Here is a 12,490-nt window from a genome sequence, read left to right as displayed (position 1 = left end):
CTATTGTGTTAAAAGGGCGTTCGTTAGTCACGTGCAGGTTTACCTAAGCACCCCTCTAAAACCCAATCTCGCTTTCTATTGGACCATTCAAGAGTCCACGGATTGAAGGACCAAACACTCAACACCGTGGATTAGAACAAATATTCAACGGTTGACATCCTTTAATCCCAAAGCCGAATCCGCCTACAACTATATAACACCATCCACAGATCACAGCCCCACAGTCCTCCAACGCCTGCTCTGAAGTGTTGGTTCGTCATTTTTCAACAAGTGAAGTGAGATGGAGACGGCTGGAAAGGTGAAGAAGGGAGCCGCAGGAAGGAAAGGTGGCGGTCCAAAGAAGAAGCCGGTTTCCCGGTCGGTCAAAGCCGGTTTACAGTTTCCGGTCGGAAGGATCGGGAGGTTCTTGAGGAAGGGGAGATACGCTCAGCGTTTGGGAACTGGTGCTCCAGTTTACATGGCTGCTGTTCTTGAATATCTCGCAGCCGAAGTAATCTTCATTTCCCCTAATGTTTCAGTTCGATTTTTGTTCCTTTTTTTTTCTCTCTCTTCAAATTAGGGTTGTTTTGTAGGGAAAAAGAAATCTTAGTTTTCGTTAAAATTTTTTGTTGTTATAGTTAATTTGATGATAATTGGATTTTCTTCTCATTTTCTCTTAATCTTCGATCGACTGAAGAAAACCCTAATAATTAGTTTCGTATTAAATCCTTTTTTAACGTGTTTTTTTTTTTTTTTTCCATTTAGGGTTCATCAGTGGCGGAATGATCTGATTTTCATTAGTTTCCATGTTTTTAAGAAGGAAATTGGATTTTTCCCTTTATTTCTTGCAGTTTTCTCTCAATTTATAAACGAACGAGTCAAGTAAACCCTATTTTTTCATACTTTACCCTAATTTAAATTGTTTTTCACCTTGTCAGATACGTGAGTTCAAATCTACTTTTATTTTAATTTATTTTTGTTCTCTTTCCCTAGTTTCATTTAAAGAACCTATAGATCTAATGTCTTGGCTTTTGATTTGCGATTTTAGGTTCTAGAGTTGGCTGGAAATGCAGCGAGAGACAACAAGAAGACTCGAATCATCCCAAGGCACGTGCTTTTGGCTGTTAGGAACGATGAAGAGCTTGGAAAGCTTCTCGCTGGAGTGACCATTGCTCATGGTGGTGTCCTTCCCAACATCAACCCAGTTCTCTTACCTAAGAGATCTGACAAGGCTGCTAAGGAACCTAAGTCCCCGACCAAGGCCACCAAATCCCCTAAGAAGGCCTGATTATCTTAGTTCTCCGTCTCCCTGTATGTATCTTTGGGGGTGGTTTTTTTTTCCTTTTTTCTCTTCCCCTTTTTTTTTTTTTTTTTTGGGTGGTTGCTGTTGTGTAGGCAAAGACAGAAGATTTAAAAATTGTACCTTTTAATATCCTTGTTAGGGGATACCTTTGAATGAACATGTTTGTTTCTTTGGTCAACTCTTTTGTCCTTAGGTTTTCAATGATTGGGTGATTGTATTATGATTGCAACTTTCATTTGTGTTTCTTCATAACATTTGGACAAGGACCATTTTGTCAAAAATTCGATCTTTCACTTGAGTGTTAAAAGCTAATTATGATTTGATGGAAGTCTCAACTAGATACACATCTATTACAGACTAGGTTCAAAATGGCAGAGTAAACGAATGTTATGTATGGCTTCTTATATTTTGTGTCCCTTACAAGTTTTTAATACATATGGTTTGTTGTTGTGAAGTACCAATGATTAATAATCATGAGAGTTGATTTGAAGCTGATTACTTGCTTAGATTATGATTGTTTTTATGGCGGACATGGGCTTAAATCTTTCCATCTAATTATTAACCACTGATTTGCTTGTGAAAAAAATAGAGAAAAAGATGGTTGAGATGATTTGGACATGTCTAATGAAGGATGAGTACAACTCTAGTTAGGGCAGGTGTTGAGTTGAAAGTCGTTAAAAGGGAGATGAGAATAAGACTTGTTGGTGGGTCTTATGGAGGAATAGTTCAGTTGACCTGAAATGTTTGGGATGCGTTTTTGTTGATTGTTGGTCTAGAAGGTGATTGGAAGGTTTCAGAGTATAGCAAATGGAGATGAGAGGATTTTTTCCCGTATAATTAGCATTTTGGAAGGAAATTTTATATACCCATCTGTTCTTGTAAATTAAATTTTGTATGTTAGTGATTTGGTATGAAAGTTGGAGCTCTTTTCTAGCTGGTTGGGCGGGTGAGTGTTTGGATTCAAGTTGAAGTGTCCACGAAGTAGAAAAATGGTGCGGATCTAGACAATTCATTGTGCAGACTTAAAATATTTGGGTAAGGATTTCACTAATGTTTGGTACACGACTTGGATAAAGAGGTTTGTTTGTACACAAACATCAAGTTAGAATGATCCACTTTGACAAATATCCATCAATAATCATCGTTGTAACACTTTAGAGTTTCATGTGATGATGTGTTTATAACTATAGATGCTTTTCATTGAGATACGGCTGTGTTAATTGAAATCTCACTTGTATCTCAATAAAATCATCTATGGTTATGAGTTTGACCCACATCCACATCAGAAATGCCCCCTTGTTATGAAAAACATTAATGTTACTCTAGTATGACTCAGATTGGATTTGGGTTTAGTGGTTGTAGATACAATTTCTCGTGCTACCTTGAGATTTGCACCTTTGATCTTGATTTTATTTCTCCTGGGCAGCGAGGGTGCTTGCACCACAATCTATCTAATTATCTAGTCAGAAAATAAGTATACAAATGAGTAGAGTTTCTCCTTTTTCCCAAAATCAAAACGTACCTTTCGTGTGTTTCTCCCCTCTTATTATTTATAGAGATTTCTCCATGATTTGAGCATGATTTACCTTGATATTATCTCCTTACAAATTTGGTATATTAGTTAGAATGTTTTTTTTCCTTTTTTGGTCAAGATTCGTAACGTCCTCCTCAAATCTAGGTAAATCCCTAGATTTTCGCCACGTTGACTCCATGTATTTCGGGATTTGATTTTAGATCCACTTCTTTAATTCGATATCTCTTGGACTGTAGATCCATGTGTGTCTTTGATATCTCTTGGACTCGGATCCATGTGTCCCTTTAACATCTCTCGAACTCGTAAGGTCATCTCTTGAACTTGGATCCATGCGTATCTTGTAATGTTCTTGGGATTGTGTTTTGTCATGATCTTGAATTATTATTATAATTATTATCCACAATACCCTCTCTCAGGGGTTCAGATTAAATTTGAATCTCCGAAACCTGACATAATCATTTATTACTTGCAATGCTCTTATTGTTGATGTTCTTTAATTATTCGTCGCTTTCCTCGAGAATTCGAACAACACCATAACAAACAGTTATTGTGTTGTTTTAGTGGTGGCGCCGTGCATGAAACCCGATATCAGCGCATTTATCATATTGTTAACGTGGTCAAAGTTAATTAGTTATCAACACATGTGTTCGTACTGGTCACCTCGACAATCGTGTTCATCACTGTGGGAGCTATTCATTCTTGGTGCGTTCTCCTATGCTATCTCAATCATCATTTCAAACTACGAATCTCAATGCTCTTGGGTCTATAAATACCCTAAAACCCCCTTCATTTTCTCTTCTTCTACCTTCTATCTTCTTGTCTTTTTTCCTTATCTTCTTGTTTTCTTGCTGTTTTCACTACCTTCATCCAAGTTGAAAAAAGGTTTAAAGACTCTTCCTTCTCGATCATTTTCTTGTTTTAGGTAAGAACTTTTGGGGTTTTTTTTTTTTTTTTTTTTTCTTTTGTCCTTTTTCTTTCTTTATGACAAAGGGAAAAACCTATTCCCCTTTTTGCCTTCCCATGGATGCGATTAGGGATGCCTATGGTATCCTTGATGAAGTGGGGACCTCATATACTGAGGAGTCCTCTTTCTCGTAAGATTTTCCCCAAGATACCATTGGTGTTTTGGGGACAATTTAAAGTAGGCCTCCGAGTTTTATTCAATCGGTTGCTCCAAGAGATCCTAAAGCATCTTCACCATCATCAACTACCTCTGAGTCGTCTTCATCATCTTCCCAAGTTGGATTGTCGGTAGGCAAGTCTACTAGAAAATCGGCCAAGACTTGCCCCTTTATTGCTGTTTAGACTTCGAATAACAAATCGTACTCCCCGAGCATAACTACCCATTTTCCCATTTTCTTTGATTTTTTTGTTCTCTATAACATTTTTCTGAGTGGATAATATGTGATTACTTTGACTCGGTGTGATTGAAAATAGGGCCTTAACTTTTGTGCTGAATAAACTAAAGCGAGGCTGACTTTTTGTGTGTGGGTATACCTTAACTCGAATTCCCCCAATGTCTTACTTAGGAAGTATATCGAATATTCATGCCCTAAGTCGATTCGAAAAAGTATCGAGCTTATTGAGAGTGGGGTAACAACTATATATATTTCTAATTCTTCTTCGTCTTTCGGTGTACTGAGCATTGGTGGCTCTCTCAAATATTTCTTCAAGTTTTGGAAAGCTCGTTTGCATTCTTCTGTCTACTCAAACTTCTTTCATTTTTTAGCAAGTTGAACAATGACCTGTATCTGCCCGAAACTCAAGATATGAACTTGTTCAACGCGACGATTCTTTCTATCAAAGTTTGTAGTTGCTTGACTGTCATAGGGCTTGGCATATCTTTCAGGGTCCGGATTTGTTCAGGATTCACCTTTCTCTTTTTCGTGACTATGTATCTGAGGAACTTCCCTAATGAAACCCCAAAAGTACATTTTGCTGGATTTAGCCTCATTTCTTATTCTTGAAGCCTAGTGAACGTCTTTTTCAGATCGTCGAGGTGATTTCCTGCCTTCTTACTTTTGATGAGCACATCATTGATGTAGACTTCCATAGTTTCTCCGATCATATCTCCGAATATCTTTGTGATTAGCCTCTGGTACGTGGCTCCTGCATTCTTTAGTCCAAAGGGCATAACTTGGTAGTATAATAACCCCTATTCCGTTATAAAAGAAGTTTTTTTCTTGATCTTCTTCGACGAGTGGTATCTAGTTGTATTTCGAGTATCCATCCATAAACGACAACCTTTCGTGCCCCAATGTCGAGTCTACCAGCCTGTCGATCCTTGGTAGTGGGAAGTTGTCCTTCGGGCAAGATTTATTAAGATTCGTAAAGTTGATACATACCCTAACTAATTTTGTTCTTCTTTGGTTTGCCACTACGTTCACAATCCATTATGGACATTCCATTTTCCTGATGAATCCGACCTTTAATGGCTTGCTGATCTCTTTGTTTATCTTCTCTTTAAGTCGTGGGGATAATCTTCTCAGCCTTTGTTTGTATGGTCTGGACATTGGATCCACATTTAATCTATGGAAAACGACGCTTGGATCAATTCCAAGCTTGTCTTCTAATGACCATGCAAATATGTCATTGTTATCTCCTAGGAGCTGAATCAATTCTTCCCGTTCTGTCCATATTAGAAGTGTCCTAATACTAGTGATCTTCATCTTCTCTCCTCCGAGTTTGACTTCTTCCACTTCCTCTATCGCCGCCACATGTGGTGGAGGCGACACTTCCTATAATTTTTATTGGTCAGCTTCCTACATGGGACGCGTTTTTCTCTTCCATTCACCCTCTTGCCTTATTTTCCTTCCTGCTTTTAGTGCTGTGGCAAGACACCTTTGAGTTACCTCCTGATCTCCTTAGATTTCCATTTTATCTTCCTTACTTGGGAATCTCAACACTTGATAAGTTGATGGTATTGTCCTCATTGAGTGTATCTACCTTCTTCTGAGAATTGCATTATAGGCTGGGTCGGAATCTGTTATGATAAATTTCATCATAACCACCTCTAGTCTTGTTGAGATGAGCAAGGTAATTTTTCACATTGGAGAGCTAGGGATTCCATTGAATCCAAAAATCGTGGTTTGTGAAGTTTCAAGGCTTGATGATATTCCCATCTTTTAAGTTGCCCCGAGGAACATGATGTCTACTGTGCTCCCTGCGTCAACCAAAATCCTTTGCAATTCTACATTTTGTACGAGGAATGTTACAACTAAAGCGTCGTAGTGAGGGGTGGCTACTCCTCGAAGGTCTTCCTATGTAAATACAGTGGCCTTGCTACCCTAGATTGACTTTGGAACCTTTGCGACATTTACCCCTATTGACACGTGATAAACCGTTATCTCGTGTCTTATTTTCTTAACTTTCGCCCGAGTACTGCTCCTTGTTTGTCTTTTGGCACTGTAATCTCCGTAAATTGTATGCACCACCCTACATTCTTCTTCTCCCCATTGTCGATCCACTTGGGGTAGAGGAGGTGGTAGATGTTCTTCACGTCGTCTTCGTTGCTCTTGCCCATTGGTAACCGCTCCGAATCTCTCGAGTTTTCCGTCTTCAATCATGTCTTGGATGATGTTCCTGAGCTTATAAAAATCATCTGCTGGGTGATCCTCGGTTTTATGGTATTCACAATAAGATTTTCCAGGCTTTCCTTAGTAATTCCTCGGTGACAGGATGATATTCGAGTTATACCGGACGTGCCTTAGTATCTTCGACATTTTGTATTCAATGGGGTGTAATTTTGTCTCGTCTTCCACGTTGATTTCCCTTTTTCTTCTTAACTTCTCTTATTACCAATCTTCGATTCCATAGGTTTTTCAGCTTCTTGATTTGATCCAACCGAGTTTATTGGTTTTGTGTCCGAGATATTTTCTTTACTTCTCATCGTCTCCTCCACCATGATGTACTTTTCCACCCTCAAATATAAGTTTTCCAGTCGTGTTGGGTCGACTTTGATCAGTGACTCATGTAGCCAAGTGCCTGGTATAACTTCCGTCGTATAAGTTGCACAAACGGTTGCTTTATCGGGGTTATTAACTGTCAAAAGCTTTGTTTCAAACTTGGAGGGAAAAGCTCGAATTGTTTCTCATGCCTCTTGTAATAAAAGAAACAAGACATTTACCCCAACCTTCTTCTTCCGATTGTGAATGAGCTGCATCACGAATATCTCTTTAAGCTTAGAGAAATTATTGACCGATCTTGCATGTATACCTTGTAACCAAGCGACAACCCCTTGCCTGAGTATTGATGGGAAAAGTTTACAAAGCAGTGTATCATATCCTTGGTAAAGAATCATCTGATTTCGATAGTGCATAATGTGATCCAGGGGATCACTTGTCCCATCAAATTCCTCGAATTTTGGGGGATGGAAGTTTTTGGGCAGTTTGGATGCCAAAATCGTCAGGGATAATGGAGTTCATTGGAGTTCCCTGATGACTCCTCGTGCTATTCGATTTGCATCTCTCCCTTGATTATTTTCGTCGTCCCTGCTCCAGAGTAACTCTTTGACTTCTTCCTTGGAGACTGGATTCCGAGCATCCGAACTCCCTCAAAGTATCCGAGTTTTGATCAAATTCACGGTTCACTCGGGTTCCATTCGCTCAGTTTCGTTGTTTTGAGGTTCACTTTTTGAAAGCGCCCTCGATCCGCGGGGTGCGCGGATTCGCTTTTGACCCTTGAGGTTTGGGAGTCGCCACCTAGTTATTACGGTCTAGGAACCGTTCAATGACTCTAAACGGATAAAAACTAATCTAAAACCAAGAAAACTGAATTCGGGGATCATGTTACGGGATTGGAAGGTGTTAGGCACCAATCCCGCCCGGCCAAAGCCGGTCTCTACTAAATTCCCAAGTAAATTACATTGCTAAAACCTAGATAAAAATAGAAAATAAAAAAAATACCTTTCCGATGCAAGGACTTTACTCCCTCAGATCTGACAAAAAGGGCTCATTGTACCGTGCTCCCTTGCTTCGTTCTGTTTCCGGGTTTGACTTCAGATCTCCTAGACCGAGGTATCTCCTTGCTTTTGGATCTGAATTCTTCAAGTTTGTTACGGATTTGGGGGTGTTTTTGGAGGGCTTTTAGGCGTTTTCTAGACTAAAATTGAAGGAGGGATGTTAGCTAAGGAGTTGGGGCTCCAAAACTAGGGTTTATGGGGGGCTATGGGAGCTTCTAGACCTACTTCTCCTAGGGTTTATAATTTGATACGAAAATAGGGTGTGAGCACCTCTATTTATAGATGTTTTTAGGGGTTGATTTGGATAGAGTTAGTGTTTAATTAGAGATCTTTTAATTAGAGTTGTGTTTTAGTTTGACTTGTTTTAGGTAGAATTGTGTTTTAATTAGAATTGTTGTAGGTAGAATTGTTTTTAAGTTAGAACTCTATTAGATAGAGTTATTATTTAATTAGAATTCTATTATGACTTTTGGTCTTATTTGATTGACTTTTAATGTTTTGACTTTAGTCTTAATTGATTGACTTTTAATATTTTGACTTTAGTCTTGCTTAATTGACTTTAATTTTGACTTCAGTCTTACTTGATTGACTTTAATACCTTGAACTTAGTCTTGCTTGATTTACTTTGATTTTTGGAGAACCCCTCCTCTAAAATATTTTTAATTCTTTGGACACCCAAATGGAGGGGTCCTTAAAGAAATATCCCACGAACCCTCAATAATTTTGCCTGAGAGTCCGATTAATCGATTTTTTAGGTTCAAAATTTTAAATTAATTTCATTAATGTTTCACTTTAATTATTTAATATTTTATTTATTAATTTCGAATTTTTTAATTATGAAAATTGTGAAATTACCGTTTTACCCTCGAAAAGGACTTTTCACGTTTTAAGTCGGTTTTTAATGTTCTAGGATGTTTTAGAATCGGTTTTTCATAAGGAATTCAATGAGAATGTTGGTTTGTGTCATTTATGCAAATTTTTATGTGAAATGATTGTGAACTTTATGAGGGGCATTTTCGTAATTTTGTCAGATTCTGTTAAAATTGGTGAAATGATTTATTTGGTTCCAATTTGTTATTTTATGTGTTCGAGAGAGTTTTCCTAATCGTAACGTAGGCTCTAGGGTCGTTTTGAGGTTAGGGGTATTTTGGTAATTTAATCATTTTTAGTGATTTTTATCGTGAAGCTTCTTTTTGGTCTACAAGATGATGATTTCTATGTTTCTGGGGTCGTATTTTCCTAGCGTAGCGTGGTTTCTAAGATTTTGTCAATTCGAGATACCTCATCCGGATTTCTGAAACACATCTGGTAACAAAATAAAGCAATGGAATACACATCCATCATTGGGAATCATTGCGATCGGGTTGACGAGTTGATTAATCAGGCGGATGCAAAAATGGGGTGTCTACACTTTTATGTTCTTTTCTAGCATCTGACTCCTTTTTCGTTTTGAATCTTTTAGACAACATCTGTCTCAACTGCTCATTCTCCCTTCTGATGGCTTGAATCTCGTCTCTTTGTTGCTAAAGTCCCTATTGCATTTCTGTTCTCATCTCAGTAAGCATGCATTGGACAGTTAGCATTGGGTCCACCGGGCCTATAGGAGGATTTGTTGGTTGAGGGTCCATTGGTGGAATGTTTGCTGGTCTTCAGGATGCTTCTTGCCTTGGCCTTCCCATGTTGGTCGTTTCTCCTTGTATCGTTCCCACGGATGGCGTCAAATTTTAGATGCAATATCTCACGCTATCTCGAGATATGTATCTCTAATCTTGATTTTGTTCATCCTAAGTGGCGGGGTTGCCTGTACCACAATCTCTCCGACGATCTAGTCAGAAAATAAGTATAAAAATGAGTAAAGTTTCCCCTCTTTCCCAGAATCACAAAAAGCCATTTGTGTGCTGCTGCCTTCTTATTTATAGAGTTCATGATTTGAGCATGATTTCCCTTGATATTATCTCCCTTCAAATCTGGTGTATCAGTTAGAATGTTTTTCTTTCTTTTCTAGTCCAGATTCATAGAACTATATTTTAGTAACGTCTTCCTCAAATCTAGGTTAATCTTTAGATTTTCACCGCGTTGACTCCGTGTAATTTGGTGTTTGATTTTAGATCCACTTCTTTAATTTGATATCTCTCGGACTCAGATTCGTGTCTCTTTGATCTCTCTCGAACTCAGATCCATGTGTCCCTTCAACATTTCTCGGACTCGGATCCACATGTATCTTATAATGTTCTTGGGATTTGTGTCCCAACCATGTGTCATGATCTTGAATTATTACTATAACGATTATCCACTCTGAGCCCAATTGAATGAGAGATACCATACAATTCAGGGTGTCTGTGTATGTAGATGTTTCCCTCCACGTTAGGTTAATATTTGAGGAGTCTTATAGGGCACACGTTAAAGTGCAATAAACATTTTGAAAATTGGAATTTGTACCAAAAATGCCCTTAAAAAACATTTTTGACCAAAATACCCATAGATTCCAATTTCAAGTGTATTTATTGCATATTTGCACTTTAACGTGTGCTGTGAGGGCAGACGTTAACAAAAACCCATATTTTGAGGCATCAACAAAAATTGAGCTAAAAAGGCAAGTTTATTGCAGGTTGTACCCTTGTTAGCAATTTGGAATACGGAAAAAATTCTATGCGTGAAAATTTTGAGTTCTATTCGACTTTTTGATTGCAAAAATCCGATCTAAAGTTTGGTCAAAATCCAATAAATGAAAAATATGTGGCATATGTTTCATATGTGTATTATACGACTCATTTTAAAAATTTGAAAATAAAAAATTTGGTAATATGACAGTGATGTGAATAATGACGATGATGATGAAATTGATGATGTTAATGGTGACGGTGATGATAGTAATGATGGTGGTGATAATGCAGGTAATTATTGTTCCATTGATTTTTAAAAGAAGATTATAGTCAAGTGACAAATCATCAATTTGAAAAATTAAGGTGTAATCTCAAATAAATGTAGAGGGTTAGGTCGTTATTTTTTTTTTTAAAAAAAGGGACATTTGTCGCTTAAAAAGGTGTATTCCTCCAAAATTTTGAAGCATGGCCGTTTCAAAATTGACTTGTGTTACACGTCACAACTTACAAGTTTATGCTTGGCAACATAGAACAAGTTACAATAATAATTTTTTTTTTTTTGATTGATTTAAAAAAAAAATTGTAAAAGTCGTAAAAATTGTGTTTTATTCTTTTTTAACTTAAAATACATGAATTATTCAATAATCCAGAGAATAATACTTTCGTTGAAAGAAGTGAAGAATTAAATGAGAGATTACTAGCAAGGGTTTGTATTAGGTGATTGAAAATGAGGGGTGTTAGGTAACTTTTTTAGGAGTCGTGATAATCTGATTACCCCACGTGGCATACTCAATCGACTATTTGATGTGACAAGTTTGAGAAGTGTAGATTTATGCTCCTCGAGATACACCTTTTAATGGGGAGCAGCCATGTATCCCGAGGAGCACAGATCTACGATTCCCAAACTTGACTGGTCAGGGTAGTCAATTGAGTTTGTCACGTGGGGTAATCAGATAATCAGATTTCTGTTTTTAAATCCTCAAGAGTAGAGGAAGGTCAACATGTCATCAATTTCAGGTTGAATTTACTGGCTATCTCAAATATTCACCAAAACTTGGAGGGATTCGCATCACGGGAAAAATTGCAGAGGCGGTATCAACATAGTCAAATCTCATTGAGATCAACCATTCAAATCATCATCAATCTCGATAAATTGAATTATTGATCTCGATGATTTATATTTAAATGTTGAGATAGAGGATTGTAACAAGGTCGATCTCAATAATTTGAATGATGATCTCGATGATTTTTTTAAACGTCTACATCAACATTGACATCGAGATCGCCATGTTTAAACAAGGTTGATTAGTCCCGTAGTTATTTCTGTACTCATTTGTCGTGCGAGCGATGAAAAGCATCTAATCGAAGTCCTACTCCTACTACGCTCCAACAAAGGATTGGTATGAGATTGCTTCCTAGGGATTGCCGGTTGAGATTAGATTGTTTCCTAGGGATTACTTCCTTAGCGAATCCCGATGGAACATTTACCCATCTCATCCGTTCGTGGGTCAGTCGGTGTAAACACTAAAGAGACTTGTCTTCCATGCGTAATAGAAGTCCAAGGAATATAAACCATATCTACTCCTTAATTATTTCACAAAAACAATATGCATCTCATCTTCAATTCGTCTTCCATCTTTTCTTTCTCTAAGTTATTATTTTTTTTAATATTATTTTCGGCTAAAAGAGAGACGAAGAAGAAATAAATACAACTGTAAGTATGGGAAAAAAGTTCCTGACGTCGTTCTCTGGAGAAGACACCAAATTGTTTACTAACTCACCAAGTTTTGACTTCAAAGGAAAGAACAAATCACATTCTTTCTCACCGATTCATGTCTTCGAGGGCAAGACGAAATCGTTTACTAATTCATCAAGTACCGAATTGATTCGTCAAGTCTTGGATTGCAAGATCAAATCATTTACTCATTTACCAAGCCGTGTATTCAAATGCAAGACATGTAATCGTGAGTTTTCATCGTTCCAAGCACTTGGAGGTCATCGATCAAGTCACACAAAATTTGATTATACAGAAGGAGATCCACAGCATCTTCTGACTCGAATTCAAAGTCAATCAGAATCCAATCTCAAGAAACATAAGTGTTCGATTTGTG

At 37.6% G+C, this 12,490-nt stretch overlaps 1 protein-coding gene across 1 annotated transcript; it reads left to right on the top strand.

The window, feature by feature from the left end:
* Positions 1 to 210: 210 nt before the first annotated feature.
* Positions 211 to 1,517, top strand: LOC147399941 (histone H2A). Its single transcript, XM_086445515.1, has 2 exons — positions 211 to 490; positions 1,028 to 1,517. Exons 1-2 carry the CDS (start codon positions 281 to 283, stop codon positions 1,265 to 1,267), a joined length of 450 nt encoding a protein of 149 aa, XP_086301641.1. The 5' UTR covers positions 211 to 280; the 3' UTR covers positions 1,268 to 1,517.
* The last annotated feature ends 10,973 nt before the right edge of the window (positions 1,518 to 12,490 follow it).

The sequence above is a fragment of the Akebia trifoliata genome, chromosome 6, assembly GCF_017979445.1.
Source record: "Akebia trifoliata isolate Shusen 1 chromosome 6, ASM1797944v1, whole genome shotgun sequence".
In the NCBI taxonomy this organism is placed as follows: Eukaryota; Viridiplantae; Streptophyta; class Magnoliopsida; order Ranunculales; family Lardizabalaceae; genus Akebia; species Akebia trifoliata.
The sequence above is the reverse complement of the archived record's forward strand: the minus strand, read 5'-3'. Positions and strand labels throughout refer to the sequence as shown.

Coding starts and splice junctions, on each gene's coding strand:
- LOC147399941 (XM_086445515.1), top strand. CDS start 281: ATGGAGACGGCTGGAAAGGTGAAGAAGGGAGCCGCAGGAAGGAAAGGT. Junction 491..1,027: donor TTGAATATCTCGCAGCCGAA/GTAATCTTCATT, acceptor TTGCGATTTTAG/GTTCTAGAGTTGGCTGGAAA.